This window comes from Lampetra fluviatilis, chromosome 34 (assembly GCF_964198595.1).
Source record: "Lampetra fluviatilis chromosome 34, kcLamFluv1.1, whole genome shotgun sequence".
NCBI lineage: Eukaryota > Metazoa > Chordata > Hyperoartia > Petromyzontiformes > Petromyzontidae > Lampetra > Lampetra fluviatilis.
The window spans coordinates 8,487,950-8,511,915 of NC_136308.1; the positions used below are offsets into that span (position 1 = coordinate 8,487,950).

A 23,966-nucleotide genomic window follows, 5' to 3' on the forward strand; every position below is an offset into this window, starting at 1 on the left:
TGGTGCTGACGTTAAAAAAAAAACGCCAAATTTTTCAACATTTATTGCTGTGGTTTTCACACCTGATGATGATTGCTTGTGTTGCAATCGTAACGTCGTGAGAATTTTATTATTATTTTTATTTTATTTCATTATTTCCCTTCTACGTGACTTTGCCGAAAGAACCAAGAATATGAACACCCTGCAGTCACGAAAGCTTTAAATCGAAAAATAATCACCATGTTTGTCTCGGAACTGGATGAGGTATTCGGACGCGGACTGGCCCACTCCCGGCACCCACGAGATGTTCGCGTACGTGTCGCCACGCGTCGTGTTCATACTCAGCAGTACCGGCGCGGCCGGGGCTGTTAACAAAACAAACACACACACAATAACAAGAGTTACAACAACAACCAGCTCCACTAATAGTTTCAGAAAAAAAAATATTCCCATGGCACATGTTAACAAAGTAATTATCCGCTTAATGGTACACATCCCCAAAGCGCTGCTCATCCTTGGAATAGCAGGAAGCAACCGCAAGCTACAATTCCATCGCTCGCCCACATGAGCGATGGGGAACGACACCCAAGTGCACCTCCCCCCTCCTCCTCCCCCCTCTTGCGACCGTGGGTGGAGGCGCGAGGGCTGGGTTGTGTAAACGACAGCTCTTCCCAGAGGTGACTCTCACTGCGGGGGCATGTGATTGTCAGAGATTCGTTTCATACGGAGGGAGGCGTCACGCTAATGTCTCTTGCCGAGGGAACGAAACCCACCAAGACCTCCTCCGTGTGAAGAACCTTCAATCTCATCGCGTAGCCCCGCCGGCCCCCGAGACGGATGGTGAGCACATCATCATCATTAGTACATTCAAAAAGTCCAAGTGATTAACTGCTTAAATGAGCATTGAGGCAATGCCCATCTTCCGTTTACAGCCTTGAGACAGTGACGGAAATTCCACATTCCTATGGCAAGGGTGAGTCTATGCATAGGACCACCACTGTTGACTTTCCCACAAAGTGTTACTCATTTTAATAACCCCCAGCCAGGATTCGAACTCGCAACCTTCCCATTGCGAGTAGCGCGCTCTACTGCTAAGCCACCTGGTCAGACAAATGTCACAACTACACACAGGTGCATTTGCTATTCGTGCCAATCTTGTAGCGTAACGCTATCGCGAAGGCGCCGTTTCACGCGGTCGGCAGCGGTATTGCTCCGTGTTCTCACAATTGGGTGCTTTTCAGGCGCCGTTTCAAATCCGGGAAAAAATGTCGACCGTTGTTTTGAACCACGTCATGACATCTGGTAACGCCCACTGTGGCTAATGAACCCAGAGTATTAACCGGGGCGGCCGCGGGGCTCAAACCGTGTGCCTCTACTTACGGATTTCCAGAATGGTCACGGCCTCCTCGGTGAGTATTTTCCCGGTGCCGACGCTGGTGAAGGCGGCGATGTAGAACTTGTACTTAGTGTAGGAGTCGAGGGATTCCACCCGCAGCTCGGAGACGTTGGCAAAAAGCTCTTCCCTGTGTAAGGTGCCCAGGTTCTGCGTGTTGTTGACTGCTCACCCCCATGCAATACACATACACACACAACAGCAGCAGAAGCAGGATGAATATTGCTGGGGCGGATATATAAGAGGTACAGAAAATCTCTTTTACTTGTGGAATAAAATGCTGCCGCTGTGAGATTAATGGGTGGTGGTGGAGAGACTGCAGCAATGATCATTGGTATTGTACTACGAGACGGCATGACTCCATCATCTACAACATGGCTGTACATTAATAGCAGGCTGTACGTTTGAAAGTGATGAAAGTGATGAATACATGTTAAGTAGCCAAATGGCGCATCATCCAAGAACTCCCTCGTAGAGAAGGGGGTAGCTTTTTTTACTGAACTAACTAACTTTTAATTTTAGCAGGTAAGCCTCATTGAGCTATCTTGCTCTTTTTCAGTAGTGACGTAGCCACAAATGATAGCCGAATGAAGTGGCTTATCACATGGAAATGTATAGCAGCCAAATACTCTAAGCGCGTGTTGATTCTAAATGTGGAGGGAAAAACCGGAGGAAACCGGAGAAAAGCCAACGTAGCCATGGGGATGGCAGAGCACGCAAACTCCAAATATACAACAGGCATCAGGGTCGGGATCGAACCCATGACATCCTGCATACCAGGCAAGAGAGGTAACATCCTGCCACTGCGGCGTTTCTAGCCACTGTAAGCACTGCTCCACCACTCCACCTCACTATTTTTGCAAACAAAGTCAGAGTTTAAGCACAGGTGTGTGTGTGTGTGTGTCATTACACAAGTGAGAATCTGCTATGTAGTACATTATACTTTTTTTGTTATAAAGACACAGTGTACTTACTGTTCTGATATTGGACGATGTATCCTGTCAGGATTCCATTAGGATGTGACGGAGGGTCCCATGCCAGCGTTATGGAATCAAAGTCCTTTTCTGGAACTCTTAGGTTAGTCACCTGGCCCGGCACTAAAACAACATAATGTGGAGGGAAAAGAACAGGGTCAATGTGACCTCTGCCGTCACCTTCACCGCTCTCTTGATAGCCATAACCTTCGTACGCACCATTAAGTCCATTTCCATTATCATCAATCATTAAGTCTTCTTCGTCTTCATAATACAAATTCAGTTAATCACCTTCAACATTATGAATATGGTTTGCCAATGATCAGTTGTTAGCACACTCCCTTGATCTGCAAGGCATATCATTAAACATGAAAACTATGAACTTATGAATATGTAAGTTAAAATACTCATGAATATCAGTGTCCTTGAATAATGTTTGCATACGGGCAAAATAACACGTGTTGGTAAATTATGGGAGGCGTTATTTTAACAATAATTAAACATCTTGCTTTTTAACTATTAAAAATGTATGTTTCAAATGGTATAGTTATTCACTCACAAACAGCTATAATTGTATGCAGTACACAACTCCATTGGTAGACTGATTTCTATGAATGGTAAAGGCAGAAAGTTGGCAAAAGAACGATATTCCAATGACCCACAATTTTTTTTTATACCCAGGCTCATGAAGAGGAACCATCCAGATTTAATCAATAAGGTCCGGGTGATACATTTCTGGGCAAAAAAGCCATGCTGGAAATTGAAACCGCTCTCTACTGCATCACAAAATATGACCTCAAGTACCTACATATATTAAACAAAAATATTGTCAAAATAAAAAAAAATAAGATCAAATTCCGGATTAAAATTGTGTGAAAATGTGCTTTGTTTACTTTCCCATTTAAAGACTTATGCGGACGATAGGTTTGCGTGTCCGTGTTGAGGTCTCAGTGAACCATGGTCACAGGCCGACTGGGGAAGTCCTCCGAGTGTCTCTGGTCACCGACCCCAACCTCGCCAAACAAAAATACCCACAAAGGACCTCGACTACGGACTCAGCTCCAGCTTAACAAGAACTGACCTACAACACGGGCTTAGGACCGTATCTCATACCTGCCAACCCATACAGTTTACCCATATTCTTGTACAGGAAAATTGAGTTATCAGGTTCATACCGCGTACAGCCGTTTAAATACGGGCAAAAAAAAAACATGTTTTATATTTGTTTGTATTTATCTCCTGTGATGGAACTTCATAGGATGATCGTTGAGATTTATAAGGGCACGGGGTGACCAATACGGTCTGAATTGGTCTGTAATAAGGTAGGGCACTGATAAGGAGGTTGACAGGTCTGGTGATGGGTGAGACGAGAAAGCCTGGTAAGGTCTGAGTCCTCTAAATGGATGGATGGAGGAATTGTCAGAGCGAAGTTCACGGAAATAAGTGACCGTGATAAGGGGTTGACAGCCATGGTATCTTCACACCGGCAGTTGCGTCGCGTCATTGTCCGTCCCACTTAGCCCGATACGAATCGCAAAGCGGCCGTCGGACTCTCTACCGACCAGCGGTCGGGACAAAGCGCACACGACGGGGCCGAAGTTTCGGCGAGTCGCGTCGCCGCACCCACCTCCTTCGGGCATCTCGACGCGCAGCGCGTGGCTGGCGGGGCCATCCCCCTTGCCGTTGAAGGCCTTCACCTCCAGCTCGTAGAGGCTGAACGGCTCGAGCCCCGGCACCACCGCGTGGCTCCGGTCGCCCGGGAACACGAGCACCCTCCACTCCACGTGGCGCCGCCTCCTCTCCTGCAGGCCCCTCAGCTTGCGGTAGAAAACCTGTGCCAGGCAACAAGCCACCATTCTCATACGTATACTTGCTCCGTCTCTATGATTTGTTTCCAAGTGCCCGTTTCCCCCACCCCCCTCCCCCCGGTTCTCATCCGATCGGTGGATTCGTTCATAATAGAGGTTTTTGGGTTAGATCGCGTAAATATATCAATGTGTCGTTAAACCCGTCACCATCCAAAACACAGCCAACTAGTAAGGGTTGTCACATAAACAGAACGTGACAATTCGTCACTAGTACAGCACATTGGTGTGTTGGAGAGCAAAGCCACAACATTTACAATCTGTGTACGACGTTTCGCCAGTAATTACAACCAGCTTCATCAGGCGACAGCCAGACTGGTGGAGAAGTCCACCTGTTTCGTTCCTTATATAGAGGCGTAGATGTGGTGACCACGCTTCTGCGCTCTTGCGCAAAGTGGGGGGGGGGGGGATTTAACGAGTCAACGTACATTCTGCATGTGCATTACGCCGATTTGTTTATTGTTTGTGTATTGTTTTCTACAGTGGCTATCGCACGTGTCCTTCACGGGCATTCATTTTATGATCCTTGTTTCCCACTCACTTATCTCGTCGAGTTGTGGAATTAAGAGAGTGAAGTGATTTGTAAGTGCGCTTGTTCGATGCATTGAGCACAGGTTCCCTGGTGAGCGAATGCCACAGCGGAGTGCTTGCTGAGTGCGCAACCGATGGGTTAAGCTGTGGCAATACGGGGCCACCTTTTTTTCCTGGATCGATGGCTTGAAGCCCAGGCACTTTGGGAGGCGTTCCGGTATTACCTTGTAGCCCTTGAGGTGGCCCCGCACATCATGGACAGGAATGGGGTCCCAAGTGAGCTTCAGGACAGTGCTGTTCACCACCGCAAACTTCACATTCTTTGGGGCACTCTTCGGGACTGAGAAAGAGAACGGCGCAATGAAAGGTATGTAACTGCCACCCAAAGATAGATAAAAACAATGCGTGAATAACAACAACGAGGCTAAAGTCAATAGGTTATCACAGCCGCTGCAACTCATGCCACCATATGGCACTTGCATTTTTGCAGTTAGTCAGCTAAACTATTTCTATTTTGGCCAGCCATAGCCCACTAAAACATATTTTTTTTTGAGAAGTGACCTGGCCGCAATTGATAGCTCAATGAAGTGGCTTATCATGTGGAAATTTACAGGAGCCAAATACTCGAAACGCATGTTTCTAAATGTAAATGTGGAGGGGAAAACCGGAGGACCCAGATAAAAATCTACGCGATCCCAGGGAAAATATACAAACTCCAAATATACAGCAGCAGGTGTCAGGGTTGGGATCGAACCCACGAACTCCTGTATACCAGGCGACATAGTACACATCTCGTCACCGTGGCGAAATTTTAACTACTTCTGAAATATTTTGGTAATGGACTTTGATCAATTTGGCCAGTTTTCAAGAGTCCTTAACGCCAATACAACTGTATATTAATGTTTGATGCACGTTAGATCAATGCCCTACCCGCCATCCACCACCCCCTCCTACCCCTGCCCCACGATTACGGATGGACAGAACTAATGCATAGATGCTTCAAGCATCGTTGAAAAGCATGAATACTGTTCATCAGCAATGGGATTCAGAGTATGCAAGATTATTTTGATAACTTCGCAGGCCAGTAATTTTCATTAAAGCTGGCACACATTCTTTAACAGTGATGGCAGATGGCTGGTATGAATGTTGGGTATTTTAAACTTTGATCTTGGCAGCGTAGCACCGTGTGTGGCTGGTTGTTTAAACACTACGAATTGCGGCGTGAATTATTTTTAAATCCTTTATATTAAGTTTGCTTGCTTGCTTGCGTGCTTGCTTGCTTGCTTACGACCGTGCAAATCTTTCGGTAGTTTTTTAATACACTTCCCGTGATCCAATCGAGCTGACATTTTCCATACAAACTCGTTGTGCGTGAAAACTAATTTTCGTGAAAATTTTTTTCCAAAATTTTACACTGTTTAGGGAAAAAAAATTCAATATTTAATTACCAATTGCTTAATGCTGGCAGACAATCATCTGACCCATAGGTGGCAGCCATCTCAAGCCAGAGGACGAGAGGACTCTAGCCGCCATGCATATAAAGGATTTAGAGTGAAAAACTTTGTTTTTACGGGTTAATTTTTTTCTTGCTGCATCACCCATGAGGCTGCTGCAAGCCCGTGATGACGCACACCATCAATGCGCCGAGTATATCGACTGTAATTAGGAGAATTATCGGCGCTAAGCGGTGACATGCGCCCATGGCCTCGTGGTAGCGCGTTCGCCGCTTGTTGCAAAGGGGTTCACGGTTCAAATCCAGCGGCCACCCTGATTATTACCGAAGGTGATAATAACCATGATAATCCTATGTGCGTCTGCTTCATAGTGAATGCTAAAGAGCCCCTCATATCATTCGCAAGAGTAGGCCATTGTGTGCTGGCGTTAGGGTCCAAATTTGCAAAAATTCTAACATTTCTCGCAAATTTCCCAATTGTCTGCATCAGCAGCAGACCATGCTTTCCCACCTGATGACGGACGCTTGTGTTGCGCCCGAAACGTCGTGATCTATTTTATTTTATACCTACGTGACTTTACCGAAAGAACCAAAGAGTATGGATTCCTGCAGTCATGAAAGCTTTAAATCAAGATTATATAGAGCAATCATCGCCCCCTACTGGTAGACTGTCACATGTAACTCGTGCAAATGAGACTATCCCTGGTCTCGTGAATTCTCAGCTGGATAAACAACAAACTTGAAACTGGCAATTTGAAACTCAAGCGCTCATCATCCTCTTACTGTGGGACAGACTGATGGATATAATGCACAAATGATTTCCACCATAGTTGAAAAGCATACAAAAGTTAAATGCAATGTTTTAAAAGTGGCGGGACCCATTGCTGGCTTGAGCATTTCACCCCACTGTGCACTTTGCGATCGGTATTCTCTCGTCTCCTTTTTCTTTTCTCTCTTTCTCTATATCATCTCTCTTTCATCTCTCTTTCCTCCGATTTTCTTCCCTGCCTTAGATCATCACAGCTCACGGTTCAGATGCATTCATCTACACCGAACGCGCCATTCCTTGTGCATCCTTGTGTTTTTTTTCGTTTACACACACATATACTCTTCGTTGAGAAAAATAACTTACAAAAAACAACAACAACAACACGCAAAGTATCAAAGTGACGTCTCACAATCCTCTCCGGAGTGGCCGACGATGGGCATCGGCTCGGGTCCCTCCCCGAGGTCGTTGATGGCCTGCACCTTCACTTCGTACGGCACGAACGTCGCCGTGTCGTTCACGAGCAGCCGCGAAGCGTCGGCGCCGAGCATCGCCTCCTCCCAAGGCTCGCCCGTGCCCTTGCGGCGCCAGTTCACCTTGTAGCGCAGGTTGGGCCCATTCCGATCCAGGTGCTTGAGAGGCTTTTCAGAGGGGGGGGGAGGGGGGGGACACGGTGCAAGGTTCGGGTGACCGTGCGTTAATACGTTGACCCTCTGCCCACATGACTTGCTTGCTCACTAAACTAAAATATATATTTTGTTTTACTGGGTGAGGCCCACTGAGGTATATAGCTCTTTTATTTTCAGAAGCGACCTTGGCCGCAAATGATAGCTCAACGAATTGGCTCACCACGGTGGAAATGTATAGGTGGCCAAATACTCTCAACGCGTGATGTTGATGCTAAATGTGGAGGGAACAACCGGAGGACCCGGATACAAATACACGCGGCCACAAGGAGAGAGACATGCAAACTCATAATATATCAGGCATCAGGGTCGCGATCGAATTCATGACCAGGCGAGGTAGTTAACATTTTGCCACCGTGGCACCCACGTGGGGCCCACACGCGTGTCACAGGATCACACTCCATTGGTGTTGTCCACATCCATCTACTGTGTTTACCAGCTAAGGGTTTATGCAAATGACTCAGTGGTAGACACTGAATAACTTTACGTGGGTGTTTTCTTTTTTACGCAAATACAAATGTATTTAAGGTTTACAGAGAGCATCTGAGTAATGACCACATGAGCTCTACCTCCCAAGCAATGACCATGTTGTCCGGTTCAGATCCTTCCCCCGTTACTCCGACGGGTGCTATGTCAGGCACTGAAAGTAAAAAACAAAAGGTGTAATAACAAAGCAGACGTTATTAAACTTCGTAAAATTCACATTTGCACTTCGATCTTTCAATTAAACAAGCACTCCATGGTAACCAACGTATGCCTACTACTCATGCCTCGTCACACCACGCTCAACAAATGAACCACACGGCATTCACGCGGCAAACTGCACGTCTGCATCTCACAGGTAGCGCTCGTTTTGAGAATTCCTTCGGCAACGCAGATCGCAAATGTGTCGCTGCGTTCCTTGCACCAACACGTCTATGAACATATAAAGTTGCATTTAAAACACGTTTATGGTAAGCACAAATATGTATACACATCAGCATGAATGTTGCACCATTAGCACTATATTAAGGTTACGGTTTAAAGGGTATATCAAGATATTCAGGAGATGGCATATGCAAAAGGTTAAACAGTGGTGAGCTACCCTTAGGGCATGCGCACACAGCATTCCCCAGTGATTGAACAGGACATTTCAATACAGCCTTGTCAACCTAGGCGGACATACCAATATGTTCCGGGAACCAATGTGGACACACGGCAAACTGTGTGCTTAAATACGTCGCGCCGATAGGCCCCGTTAACCAGGACGGACGCGGCAATATGCGCGATTGAGAGGAACAACGTCCGTGCACCCGATCGGCGGAGGCAGGTACGACACATCCCTCGAGAGCAATCGAAGAGACCAGCGCCAATGCGTCCCGGTAATTGATGCAGACACGTGGCGGCAATTCCCCCCCACCCCCCCCCCCCCTCCCGGCTATTGGGATGACGGGGGCCGATAATGCGCGAGCGATCAGAACGCGACAACGACCAAATAGCGCGACAAGACGAGACCGATCCTGTCGGATGTTGGAAAGTCAAGCGGGGGGGGGGGGGGGGGGTTGAGCTTGGGCGGTGCTTGGATGGGCGATCACCGCCGCGTGCCAGGCTGTCAGAGGCAGCTGGGGGAGCCTGCAGGCTGCGTCGTGGTCAGCGGAGGGCAGTGCACGGCAACTCGCAGTCAATCTGCGCTTCTGCGCTCCCGCGTCTGTGCTGCCTAACCTCGCAGAATCGCGCTGACCAGCGTGCGTCAAGTGCGGTCGAATAGCCCCTTTCATCCAAATGAGCAGTTTTTACAAATTACTCGCGAATTACTTAATTGGCAAAACCCACGTAGCAACTTCGCCCCCTACTGGCAGTCTAATGCCCTTTAGGTGGCCAGCACTGTGCTGCGTAGACCTTGTACCGTACAGGGACAGCTGCTGCTGGGGATCCCCTTGGCTAGACTGCAGGAGGACCACGGAATGGATGAGGCGTGACAGAGGACGCTTTGAGTTGCCGAGTCATCTCAGCCAGGGCCACGACTAAACTAAAACTAAACTTCGATTTAACGCTTTCGTGACTGCAGGGATTCATATTAAGTCCCGTAGAACGGAAATAATAAAATAATAAAAATGAAACAATAAAAACCACAGCAAGAATTTTTTCTTGCTGTGGTTTTCACACCTGATGATGATTGTTTGTGTTGCAATCGAAACGTCGTGAGAATTTAATTGTTTAAATTTTATTATTTTATTATTTTCCTTCTACGTGACTTTACCGAAAGAACCAAGAATATAAAACTAAACTATTTTTATTTTACCAGATAAGGCCCACTATTTCAGAAGCGACCTGGCCACAAATAACAGCTCAGCATAGTGGCTTATCACGTGAAAATGTATCGCAGACAAATACTCTAAACGCACGTTTCTAAATGTGGAGGAAAAAACCGGAGGACCAGGTGAAAAAGCCACGCAACCACGGGGAGAGAGACAGGCAAACTCCAAATAGACAGCAGGCGTCACGGTTGGGATCCAACCCCACGACCTCCTGTATACCAAGCGAGGTAGTTAACATCTTGCCACCGCAGCATCCACACCCCTCACCCAATACCAGACGGAGCAGCCGGATCCACGACTCATCCGACCGAGCCGCCCGGCAGAATCCTTACCGGCCGGCGGCGTGGAGAAGCGCTGGGACGAGAGGCTGGCCCTGCTGGGCCCCACCTCGTTGTAGGCGATCACTTGGAACTGGTAGTTGACGTAGGGGCGCAGCATGAGCTCTGCTGAGGTTTCGGAGCCCTTGATATTCGCCAGGTGCTGCCAGTCACCCGGTTTGTAGCGGTCCTCTTCGTACTCCACGACATACTCTGCAGGGGGCGGCCGCACGAGTGACGTTGAACACGATTCGCGCGTCGGCGCAAGGCAACAGCAAAACCGAGCAAGAGCATAAGGCCCCAAGCAGCTCAAGGCCCTTCTGCCCCATCAGATGTCATTGTAAGTTCTAATCTGAATCAACATGACACGAGAATTTAAACGTATTACAACTGATCTCACATCTCTATCTCTTCTGTAATCTCGCGACATCTCTATCGCTCATTTAAATAACTTCTGTCATCTCACGAGATCTCTATTTCTTGCCTTACATTTACTTTGTCATCTAAGTAGGATTGCATAGATTGAAAAGAAAGGGAAGGGGCAAATACAATTTCTGCTTCGGGCCCCGAATGGGATAGCACCGTCCGATGGCGACACGGAACAATTCTGTGGGGTGTTTAATTCAGCTCAAAGTGTCTCCACACTCAAGCAAACATTTGATGGAAATCTTTTCCATGGGCAACTCAGAACCAGTGCTAATCATTGTTAGGCATGTAATTATTCGACAAATTGTCATGCTTACCACGATTTAATTAATAAAGAAGTTGTGTTCATTGTTAAATTGTAGTAAAGATACTACCTATAGTAGAGGCAAGAGTTACTTGAACCCATCAGATATATAATTTAGACAAATGGTAAATAATCTGCCTTTACACAGAACTGATTGTAAGATCATTTTACGTTACCTTTTTCATCCACACACTTGAAAGATGCATTATCCCACGTGGCCTGCTATCAGAGACAGGTGTGTTGTATGATGCTCTGACATTTCTAATTCTCAGAGATAGAATTCATCCAAATTTAGCGACTAACCCAACCGAATGTCAGGGGTTTTTGTGCGGTGATTGGGGACCAGGTAAACCCCCTACACTTGAGAACCAAGTTTAATCACAGATGGCAGAAACCCATATTTGAACCTAATACGCCAATGGTGCTGGCTCAGTGTTCTAACTCTAGAGAGACCCAGCTAACTCCATAATGTGCTTACTCTTAAATACGCGTGTGTGTGTATGTCTTTGTGTCATATCAGGTGCTCGCTAACAACACTTGCCACGACAGTCTGTTAAGCGTATACGGGGGATCTTTGTCTTTGTTTGTGTAATTTCAGTCAGTCAATCCATGGCACCTAGGTCTGTCCCGTGACCTCCTGCCAGCCAGCCTTCGACAATTCACGTGGCCTTAAAGTGCACATAGCATGGCACAAGCGCCATGGTGACGTCACCGGCAGGCGAATGGCGGTTGTTGTTGTTGTTGTTGGGCTGAAGACACTGGTTCCCCTGGGTGCGCAGTGTGTGTGTCGTTGTCTTTGTGTGGTTGTTGAAGAGTTTCACCTGAAATGGGGCTGTTATAGTGGTTCCCTGGAGTCCAGCTCAATCGGACGCCCCTCTCCTCATGGTGGGAGAGTTTCAGGTTGTGTGGGGGGTCTGGCTTGTCTGATCACACACAGAGAAAATCACAGCAAAACAATCACAATACAGCTTGGGTGCGGAGAGCGTCCAAGCGCGACCGGATCTCTTGATGCTGTACAGAAACGGTGGACGGATATTTATTTTTGTAGATAGAGAATGTAGCAGTCGGTCATAGGCTGAGGAAAAGAGGAAATTCCTGAGCCTGGACTTGAATGTGGGCAAGGGTTTTCAGCATGGGTGGCTGGCAGAAAGTTATTTACAAAGACATGAGAGAAATTTGAACCGTTTATTTAATGCTCTACCATTCATAGATGTTATGGATTACATATTGGTTGTGATATTTTATTATTAATAAAGTTGGCTGGATGAGAATTATGATTATTTAAAACATCCCATAAATATATGAAGAGTTGTTTTATGATCATTCGAGTACCTTGCCAATCCACTGCTGGATGAAGGCATCCCTATACAAAGTGGCAGTCATGGAGAATACTTTCCCATACTTCACCATGCTGGTCAGTGCGCGTTCGTGAAGAGTGGGTACCCAGAATCGATTCAAATATCACTGATCACCAATGTTAGCCGTTGCTAGGAAACAAACGCAGGTCACCGGGTTCCTGGGAGGGTGCACTAAACAACTGCAGCACCACTCCCCCTAGATTTGACTCCTCGATAAATATTTCACGACAGCAAATGTGCATTTCGCAAAAATTCAATATTCTATTCTATTCTTGCGCATGACGGCAATATGTTCGGGAGCTAAATGCCAATATCGTGGTCTACTAGCCACGAGAGGGCTTCCGCAGAGAGTTTGTGTAGTTGTGGTGTTCCTCCTCAGTTGAAGGAACGCAGATTGCCGTGGTTTATTACGGGGTTCGGGGCAATTAAGTAAGATGGTAATTGCTTTGGGATGCATACGCTTATTTATTAATTTTTCCTACAACACAGTGAAGGACGCAGACTTTGCAGGGCCTGGTCATATTCCCTGTGCAACGGATGGGAGTTGATAATTGGTTTTTTTACCCTTCTATCTGGCAACAAAACTGCCACCTTTTTTTACAAGGAGTCATGTTTGCATAAACCACAATACCTGCAGTCATAATTTTTAAAAAAACATAACTCTGATAATGTATGCACTGTCCTTGAAGTTGATTGGTCCACACCCGAGAAAGCTTTCCTTAGAGCCAAGTCTCACATGGGTTGGACCAGATGACGCCAAAAAGCGCACAACTCAAAGACAATGCACCATCAGAGTATGAGAGCTCGGGGTAAGCATTTATACTATTGGAACCTCATTTGCCAGTAAAAAATCTGACAATTGTTTTTTTTTACCCTTCTATCTGGCAACAAAACTGACACCTTTTTTTTACAAGGAGTCATGTTTGAAGGGTAAAAAAAACAATTATCATATTTTTTACTGGCAAATGAGGTTCCAAGGGTGGGAGTTGAGTAAAATAAAAATTATTTCATTTTAGATGACGTCATCCGTGCAATTGCAACCCACAACGCTGCACGTCAATTAGACAGTCCCTTGCACAGATGGTGCAAAAACAAAACCCCACTACTTAGCAGATCAAAAACTGAAAGATGAATATATAAATAACGAAAGAATAAATATACGTAACAAGAAAATAATCATCACGGAGAAAATCAATAATAATAAATCCGTTCAGTCTCTATACCCAAAGACCACAATCCCAAACTTTCGTCGGATTTATATATATATTTTTTTGCAATTGGGACCTGCAAAATCATTACATGATCATCATTGATTTTTCATAATACAGCAGAAGCCCTCTTAATGATGGCAATTGGTTCCACTAAACCGTTCCTTAAGTGATTTGGTCATTAAGCGAGTGTAAAGGGTTAATTTCTTCCAATAGCACCAAAAGTTGCCCTTTTTCACCCAGAAACGTACTTTATAATATTTAAGCAATGGGTATTAATATAAAAAGATACTAACAACATTATAAGCACATCATATTAAAAGAAACATGGTTAACCAATACATTAATTAATATTTATCGTACCTACAACAGCCTGTCGTGAACATGGGAATGGTCGGTAAGCGAACACATTGGGCTCTATGGAGGCACTACACTACTATACACTATACAATACTATATACAGTACTACATTACTATACACACTACATAATACACTACACATTGGACTCTATGGGGGCCCGTCGTTAAGCGATTAGTCGTTAATAGGGGTAGTCGTTAAGAGGAGTTCTACTATACACTATACGCTACACTAATATACAATACACTACTATACACTACACTATACACTACACACTATACACTACACTATACACTACACATTGGGCTCTATGGAGGCTCGTGGTTAAGCGATTAGTCGTTAATAGGGGTAGTCGTTAAGACGAGTTCTACTATACACTATACGCTACACTAATATACAATACACTACTATACACTACACTATACACTACACACTATACACTACACTATACACTACACATCGGGCTCTATGGAGGCTCGTGGTTAAGCGATTAGTCGTTAATAGGGGTAGTCGTTAAGACGAGTTCTACTATACACTATACGCTACACTAATATACAATACGCTACTATACACTACACTATACACTACACTACTATACACTACACTATACACTACACATTGGGCTCTATGGAGGCTCGTGGTTAAGCGATTAGTCGTTAACAGAGGTGGTCGTTAAGAGGAGTTCTGTAGGTAATATTCGAGACTGGAGCCACGGTCTATGATGCCAGTGTCAGAGAAGATTCGTTCTCCCTGCATGTTTGTTCCACCATGAATATACATTCTCCCAAAGAACCGAAACTTAATGATCATTTGAATACTTGGACCCCCTTAAAAACATGTGTAACAAACGTGTCGTTCTTTGCATGCAAGGTGACAGTCTTGCATGTCCCAACTAAAACCTTCATTTTAAGACAGCTTTCTCAACCTACTTGTGGAACAGTTGCTTCAATTTGCTTTCAGTCAAGTTTTACTTTATCACAACATCTTTTTTGGTCTTAACTTCATCCTAACCAATGCAGCACTCAACCCTAACCCGTGAACTCTAAACTCTAACACTAACAACTAACCCTTAACCTCTAACCCAACTCCGAACCATAACCCCAAACTGTAATCCCTAACCCTAACTACTATCGCTTTCCTCATAACCCAATTCGTTACAACACATATGCCAATTCGTAACCCAAAAACCTGTATTATGGACCAATTATTAAACCTAACCCCAAACAATAGCCTCTAAATAATAACCCTAATGGTAACCCCTTAACTCCAACCTCTAACTTATAACCCTAAACTCTAACCCATAACCCTAAAATCTAACCCATAACTCTAACTTATAACCCTAAACTCTAACCCATAACCCTAAAATCTAACCCATAACTCTAACTCACAAATTGAATCCCTAACAATAGCCTCTAAATATAACTCCTAACCTCTCAGAGTAACCCCTAACTCTGACCTCTAACCCACGACCCTCACACCTAACAGTGAACTTTAACCCCTAACCCATAACTCAAAAACCCAACTGCTAACTCTCACTCCTAACCCATAACACTCGCACGTAACAGTGAACTCTAACCCCTCACCCATAACCCTAACACCTAACCTCTAACTCTAACCTCTAACCCATAACCCTAACACCTAACCCATAACCCTAACACCTAACCTCTAACTCTAACCCCTAACCCATAACCCTAATACCCAACCTCTAACTCTAACCCCTAACCCATAACCCTAACACCCAACCTCTAACCTCTAACCCATAACCCTAACACCTAACCCATAACCCTAACACCAAACCGCTAACTCTAACCCCTAACCCATAACCCTAACACCCAACCTCTAACTCTAACCCATAACCCATAACCCTAATACCCAACCCCTCTAATTATAACCCATAACCCTAACACCTAACCGCTAACTCTAACCCCTAACCCCTAAGGGTTACGAAGCGATGCTCGTCTGCGCCGGCACTCAGTGGGCCCTCTCTCGTAGGGGGAGGCAAAGCGCGATGGCCGTCCGGCCCACGTACCGATGACGGTGAGCTCGGCCTCTGCCCGCGCGAGGTCCAGGAACGTGTGGGCAACGCAAATGTAGGTGCCCTGGTCCACCTCGCTCACGTTGTTGATCGTCAGCGTGTTCTTGTCCGTCATGAACCTGCCCGTTGGGAGGAAGACGGCGACGCTCGTTTATGTCGACACGCAGGCCCAACAACGGAATGATCTGCATCCAGTCAGGTGGCACTGCGCTTGACATGCACAATGCGCAGTAAGAATGTTGCAAGGTGCATTTTGCGGCCAGGGTTCAACTCACCCCGTTATCCCACTGGAATACAATATATGACCCATACTTTAGAGGAAGTAAAACAAGTTATTTCAATGTGAATATACTTGTCCCTGCCATAGCAATGTGGAATTTCCAACACTGCCTCAGGGCCGGAAATCGGAGATGAGCACTGTACGGTGCTTATTTGTGGTAATTCAACTGTGCACTGATTTATCAGTTTAATCTTATTTGTACAGTTGTAAGAATGTATTGAATCATGCGAGTGCAAATCAAATGTTTACGGTTTATGCCAATTGAATGAAAATTATGTGTTAGTGTTACATATTGGTGAATGCAAGGAACAAAACTGGACAGATAAGAGAAAAGATAGAAACAATTCAAATTAGCCGATAGAACCAAGACAAAATCAACAATCAATTCCTGAACTGGATTGCAACATTTCATTGACTCACCATGGGGACAGATTGTTGCATGCTTAGTCAACAGCTGGATTGTCTCCCATCTACTCAATAGTCAAGGTAGAATACGATTAAGTGCTCCTGACTACTTAGTCCATGGGTCAGAGCATAAATTGGTACCACCTAAGGTAACAAAAAAGCGTTTGCACTACCAATGTATTTATATGGCTAATAAGAAATAATCAATTGATTATCCATTCATTTCAAATGGTTAGAACATAATTCACTGCGAATGGCCACATTCACGAATTGGAGCCACCAAAGTTATGCCACTTCAGGTCACTGGGCTCATGGAGCAACTGCGCACATCGGCACAAGGGTGGGACTGTTAGAGCCTCCCGCCCTTCCCTGCCAACGTTCAGTCAGCCTACATCGGGCAAAGCTCACCGTGCGATGAAGCTCTCGTCATCGCACGGGCCACACTGGCCGACACAGTCCAGGCGCACGTCCCCTCGTTGCCTCTCACCAGTTGGTGCCGCTGAGCTCCATACCGTCCTTCTCCCAGTAGATGTTGAGCTCCAGGTCTGGGTCGTGCGTCACCCGGCACTCGAGCTCCACCGTGCCGTCCTTGCGCACGCGCAGATGCTCAAACGGCTCGATGTGGGTGGCGTCTGGAACGAGCATCGACGCGGCTTCAATAAACTAAGAATGTTTAAATTTCGATTTAAAGCTTTCGTGACCGCAGGGATTCATCTTCTTGGTTCTTTCGGTAAAGTCACGTATTTTAGTTTTTTTTTACGTGGTGGTATAGCTGCTGCAGCTCCATACTATTAACATTCCTTACCTTTATTAATGCTAACCCTACTCCCTCCCTTTGATGCTGCTAATCCTGCATAATGCACGGGCATAATATGACTTTGAAACCCCCCGCCCACCTCCTACACATTCCACAAGTAGTGACTAATCCCATATCTGCATTTCCCATAAATATGCTAAATTCCTCTTGATATGCAAATTATTTTGTCAAGGCGCTCTTCCCCCTCCAATCCAGCTTAAATATACGCTGCCAAGCCTGGTGGTGTTCATTCAGACGCTGTCTCTCCGACAGACCTGTTCTTCACCTGAGGACGGCTGCTTGCGTTGTGGCCGAAACGTCGTGAGAATTATTTTATTATGCTTCATTTTTATTATTTTATTATTTCCTTTCTACGTGACTTTACCGAAAGAACCAAGAAAATAAGAATGTATAATTTTACGTTTTGTTTTTTTAACCAGGTAAGGCCCACTGAGCTATATAGATTATTTTTTCTTTCAGACGCAACCTGGCCACAAATGATAGCTCAACGAATTGGCTTATCACGGTGGAAATATATAGCAGCCACATACTCTAAAGGCACATTGATTCTAAATGTGGAGGGAAAAAGCGGAAGACCTGGAGAAAAATCCATGTGACCACGGGGAGAGAGACATGCAAAGTCTAAATATACACGCGTCAAAAGTCGAGATCGAACCCACGACCTCCTGCATACCAGGCGAGGTAGTTAACATCTCGCCACTGCAGCGTCCCAAATGTATAATTTTCCAATATATTATGACTGTGTTAAACTTTAAAAAGGATAAGATGAATGTGCAGCCCTTGCTTATGCAACTGCTGCAGAAGGACCTCCATGGGGGGGGGGGGGAGGTGAGGGTGGGGATTTAAAGAACTTGCCCCAGGCATCAGGGTAGGGATCGAACCGCATGACCTCCTGCATACCAGGCGAGGTAGTTAACATCTCGCAACCGTGGCACTCCAATTGTGATGTTTCACCAGCCCAACAGCGTTCTCCTTCCCACAGCCAGGCATGGCCTTCACATAATGAGAATAATTCTAGATTTTAAGCTTCCGTGACTGCAAGGATTAATACTCTTAGGTTTTTTCGGTAAAGTCACGTAGGTTACCTACGTGACTTTACCGAAAAAACCTAAGAGTATAATGAGAATAATTAACAGCTGTTTGTAAAATCCACTGCTGGATCAAGGCGTCTCCATGCCACGCCAATCGTGGGCGTTTGAATGAGTCAGAAATTCTGCCATTGGCCCCCCCGTCGTCGGCTTGGGTTCGCCCCAACCTCGTTGATTTTTCTCTTCTGTGGAGACCAAGCAGTTAAAGAACACCTTGGTGTTCAAAGCACTCGCAAGCTTTGAACACCTTGGTGTTCAAAGCACTCGCAAGCTTTGAACACCTTGGTGTTCAAAGCACTCGCAAGCTTTGAACACCTTGGTGTTCAAAGCACTCGCAAGCTTTGAACACCTTGGTGTTCAAAGCACTCGCAAGCTTTGAACACCTTGGTGTTCAAAGCACTCGCAAGCTTTGAACACCTTGGTGTTCAAAGCACTCGCAAGCTTTGAACACCTTGGTGTTCAAAGCACTCGCAAGCTTTGAACACCTTGGTGTTCAAAGCACTCGCAAGCTTTGAACACCTTGGTGTTCAAAGCACTCGCAAGCTTTGAACACCTTGGTGTTCAAAGCACTCGCAAGCTTTGAACACCTTGGTGTTCAAAGCACTCGCAAGCTTTGACAAAGTTGTAACGTGCATTATTAACCGGCTTTTATGGGAATAAAGAGGAAACTTTCTGCCACTAATTAAATTTCCACTGAATTAGTGGGGTGACTTTGGCGTGAGTATCGTATCTTGTCATGACGATCCCAATTCCTACACCAAACTTCGTACACCGGACAGATTTCAGTGTCCGTTATCTCTCTGTAGAAGCCAAGACTATTTGAAAACCGATGGAGTTGGAATCCGCCTGCATCTACTATAAAAGCCCGGAGTTCCATTTGTCCGTTTGTCTGTCAACTATATTATGAGAGCCTTTCAGAAGGCCTGAATCAAACATTTTAAGAAGGTGGACCCCGCCCTCCCCCCCCCCCCAGACATGGGGGTAAAAAGTTGATCCAACAGGTTTCTAAAAAAATACATTTATTTTGTAGGCATATATGCCTACACACCCTACATACAATAGAGTCAGTCATATCTGCACACATTTCGTGGGGGGTGGAAGAAGAGGACAGTGGGGGTGACGGGCGAGTCGCGCAGGAGCTAAAAATTCTCGTCTGATAAAATCCCTCCGTTAGGACAGGAAATAGCGGAACTACGTGGCGCATTGACCTCTATTATGGATAATATTGGTCGCGAAAGCCTACGTGTTAAACTCACTTTGTATCATATTCTTGTCACGTAAATAGAAAAACAAAACAAAACAAAAAAATTCAAACAATAAAAAATGTATACAAATAATAAATTGAAAATAATAAAAGCAAAAAAAACCACGACGTTTCGATCGCAACACAAGCGGTCTTCATCAGGCCTATCGTTGTGTGCGTTCTTTTCACGTGAACAATTTTCTGGAAAACCCTGAGATATACATATACACGTGTGTACAGTGTAAATATATAGTAAAGATAATCGCCACGTGCAGCTGCTAGTGCTGCGTCGTTGCTATAGAATGTGGTCAGCAGCTGTGTAGGTGGAATCAAGATTAAAATGAGGACGCACCCATACTCTGTCCCCGATTGGCAGGTAACCAGGTGCTCTCCTCCGTTTACGAACTACGAGGGTGCAGTGACTCAATGTGGTCAATCGCACGTTTTGTTACATGCTGTTTCGCCCTCCCGTTGGTGTCCCCAATGTGTCCGTCGCTCTTGAAAAAAAAACTTTAAAAAAATGCTTTATATATATTTTTAAAAACTACAAAAAAATGATTTATATATATTCTTAGGTTTTTTCGGTAAAGTCACGTAGGTAAAGCATTAAAATTAATAAAAGTAAAATAAAATAAAAATCACGACGTTTCGGAGGCAACACAAGCTTCCGTCTTCAGGTGGAACCGTCACAGCCACGACAGCTGTATCAAGTAAATGAGAGATTACAAGAGCTACCACTCCGTATATATAATGGTTGGAGAGGGGGGAAGGGCCAAGTACGGCACACTTTTTATTCATATGGTAAGGTGAGGCTTAAGAGGCTGAGCCTTTGTTATGGAGAGGTACGGTTTGTTATATAAAAAAAAAATGCTTCATATATATTTTAAAAAACTACAAAAAAATGCTTTATATATATTTTTTAAAACTACAAAAAAATGCTTTATATATTTTAAAAAAAAAATGTACGCACCTCTGACTCGGAGTTTCGCGTTGATGGTGCCGGTGTCCAGGTCGTTGGTAGCCTCACACATGTAGAGGCCCTGGTCTGCCTTCTTCGCCTCGTGTATGTACAGGGAGCCGTTCTCAAACTCCTTGAATTTCTTGTCCTGCAGGGTGTTAACCTCACCATCTTTGGTCCTGAAATGATGACCATAGGGGGTGCATGCATTGTGTATAATCGTTTTTGTCAAACACACTTTTTTTTTCACAGTCATATTGCAATTCTGCTCATCAGCATTATGCATATATATCATACAGTAAACCACTATAGTCTGAACCCCTTAAACGGAGGAGGAATAACAAGACTGCATGAACTCTCTCCTGAAGCCCTCTCGTGGTTCGCAGACATTTACATTGGCATTTCGCTCCTCAAAATATTGCCATTATACGGAAGAATAGAATAGCATCCGATGTGAGACGAAGCCTAAATTCAAACTCTTGCAAAATATTCCTTCGTCCTTTGTTAAAGAATTGCCCTTGGAAGGTAATATTACAGAACCACTTCTGAGATGCCTTCAGGTGACCTTTTATGTTCACACTTGGGGGCAGGTGAGAGGTGCACCTTTTCAACAAGCCCTACTCTATGATTCCAAGAACACAGGATGAGATGTTACTATCCTTTGTGCAAGCACTTCCAAGAGTTCATGAACAGTGAGCCTGGTGAAGTTTGGGGAGCGCATCGTCAGTAGTGTACCTTTGGTTCCTAGGGTGTTTCAGCCTTTCATACTATACACCCTCCCCAAAGGCGGCCAGCGACAGGGTGATCAATCCTACGCTTGCGTCCCATGCCCAATTAGTCATAGGAGTTGCCTTGTTGTTGATAGCCAACATCCCATGGGACTATGCATGGCAGGGGCGTCCTCTTCCCTGAGTCAAGCATTGTTGACCGCATACCTCCTGGCCCTCTCACTTCAGGGCCCAGCTGGGGTTTTCCTCTTCATCCAAATCACCCGAATTTCATTCGAATTATGCTCGTCAGCATCAAGTAATGAGATGAAAAAAATGCCGCTTCGGAGTTCTCGCAAGGCAGACTAGCCGCCCGCTGCTGGAGCATGACCTCTGCAAGGAAGCGCTATGAAACTGTGTCTCTTATATTCTTTACGCGTGCCGTGACGTAGAAATCTTCATCGCACGGGAGTCAAACTGGTTTTATAAAAAAAAATTTATGCTGTTCACTAAATTCAAATATCCTGAATGTTACGTAAAAATAACAAAACTACGTAATATAATCGTGGTGAGTGACCCACTCTTACAAATGAGACTACCCTAGCATCGCAAGTTCTCACGCGATTGAACAAACTAAACTTTTATTCCTGGTTTATGTCTCCAAATTTTGGAAAACCCTCTTGTCAATTTGACCGATTTTATTTCGGCACGAGTCCCTAATAGCAACGCAACATTACACCACAGCCTCCTTCAGATTGGATAACATGTGTGAGAGTTACAGTTCCCGCCGGTTACAGACAGCCACATAGGGATGATGTATGCATTGAGGCTTTCAGTCATCGTGGGAAAGCATTAACAAAGTATGTTGGCTGATGATGAGAAACGATCAGCGCTCTTACCATCGGATGGCGGGTTTTGGAGAACCGAAGACTTTGCAATCGAGAAGCACGGGCTGTTTCTCTACGACAACGTACTCTTCCTTATCCTTCGTAATAAACTTGGGAGGCACAGCTGAGGACAGGATAAAGATGCTACATTACACCATTGCAGTTCACGCTCTCATGTTATACAGGGTGCGCCAAAGGTCTGGGACCATGAGCGATTTCACGATCGCGCTGTACACAGTGTCCTCCGATGGGACGCTCGTGCAGACGTGCTGCGTGGATTATCGCATCACGGGATCGTGAGAGTTCACCATGGTTTTGGCAGGACTCCTCAATAAAGCAGTGGATAGACCATGGCTTACGATTAAGGATCAATAAAAAAAACGAGTGGAGTGTGCCAAGATCGAATTTGGACACGTTGAGGCACGTTCAAGCATCCTGCTGTGCACGAGATTGAGACGTGTGTCCAGGAGAATGGTTTCTCACTGTGCGAGCGTCTGATATTATTTACTTTCCAGAAGCATGGTTCCGGACTTTTTCTGCCCCCGGTTGTAGAAGTCAAGGTGTCTGCACACACAGGCCATGGGTCAGTGCTCAACTCCATTACAGCCTTGAACCGAAGGAGGAAAGTCCACAAGACAGCAGTGAGTCTCCCTTACGAGATGACCACTGTTGCCTTCTCACAATGTGGTTCTTATTGAATAGATTCTGGAATGTATGATAATGGGTTGAATCGATCTGCCCAAACTGGAAATGTACCCATTGACCGATGCAGATAGATGGATGTATATTGAAAAATGTTCGCTCAGTACAATACATCAATTGATATTTACACTCATACTAATTGCATCTCAGCGTGTGTGCAAACATCAATTATTTTACATTTGCATACGTGATGGATGGTACGTAATGGGTTCAACATAATGTATCTGCAGCGTAGCAGATAAACTATGACCATCAAAGGTGCGGGGGAAGGACAACAAACTAAACACAAAAAGCATTTCGAGATTTAAAAGTGCATAACTCCAGTGGCTTCCTAATATCAGAAGGAAGAGGATTCCAGATGGTCGCAGAAGCTCATCTGTAAGTGCGCGATGCAGTGACCGTCTTTGTTCGATGGTTAGCCAAAAGCTGCTGCGAGGATGACCGGAGTTTGCGTGGTGGTTTATACTCCTTGACGAGATCGGCAAGGTATTGCGATTCTTTTGTGGCAAGCACCACTTTGTGTGCAATGGTGTTTCACAAAAATGTTCAAACAAATATAATTTGTATTCTTGGGTTTTTTCTGTAGTCACGTAGGTAAAAAATTCAAAATAAAATTAATAAAAGTAAAATAAAAATCACGACGTTTCGGAGGCAACACAAGCTTCCGTCAGAAACGTCGTGATTTTTATTTTACTTTTATTAATTTTAGTTTAAATTTTTTATCTACGTGACTTTACCGAAAAAACCCAAGAATATGAATCCTCGTCTTGGTTCTTTCGGTAAAGTCACGAAAGAACCAAGACGATGAATCCCTGCAGTCACGAAAGATTTAAATCGAAATATGAATCCTTGCAGTCACGAAAGCTTCAAATCTATAAATATAATTTGATTCTTGAATTGAATCGTGACCCTGAATCGTGACAATTCAC

General features: G+C 44.9%; 1 protein-coding gene across 4 annotated transcripts in view; it reads right to left on the reverse strand.

Annotated features, from left to right (window-relative positions):
- Positions 1-23,966, reverse strand: part of LOC144944350 (neuronal cell adhesion molecule-like) — a 115,363-nt gene that overhangs the window by 10,719 nt on the left and 80,678 nt on the right. For all 4 annotated transcript variants that reach the window (XM_078872452.1, XM_078872453.1, XM_078872449.1 and 1 more), the window contains 13 exons: positions 22,348-22,459; positions 20,754-20,920; positions 17,123-17,267; positions 15,945-16,069; positions 11,813-11,914; positions 10,277-10,474; positions 8,217-8,287; positions 7,374-7,602; positions 4,967-5,082; positions 3,974-4,178; positions 2,347-2,469; positions 1,360-1,536; positions 219-344 (listed from right to left, as the gene is read on the reverse strand). In XM_078872452.1, coding sequence (XP_078728578.1) covers positions 219-344; positions 1,360-1,536; positions 2,347-2,469; positions 3,974-4,178; positions 4,967-5,082; positions 7,374-7,602; positions 8,217-8,287; positions 10,277-10,474; positions 11,813-11,914; positions 15,945-16,069; positions 17,123-17,267; positions 20,754-20,920; positions 22,348-22,459 — 1,896 coding nt within the window. The remainder of the gene's footprint in view (positions 1-218; positions 345-1,359; positions 1,537-2,346; positions 2,470-3,973; positions 4,179-4,966; positions 5,083-7,373; positions 7,603-8,216; positions 8,288-10,276; positions 10,475-11,812; positions 11,915-15,944; positions 16,070-17,122; positions 17,268-20,753; positions 20,921-22,347; positions 22,460-23,966) is intronic.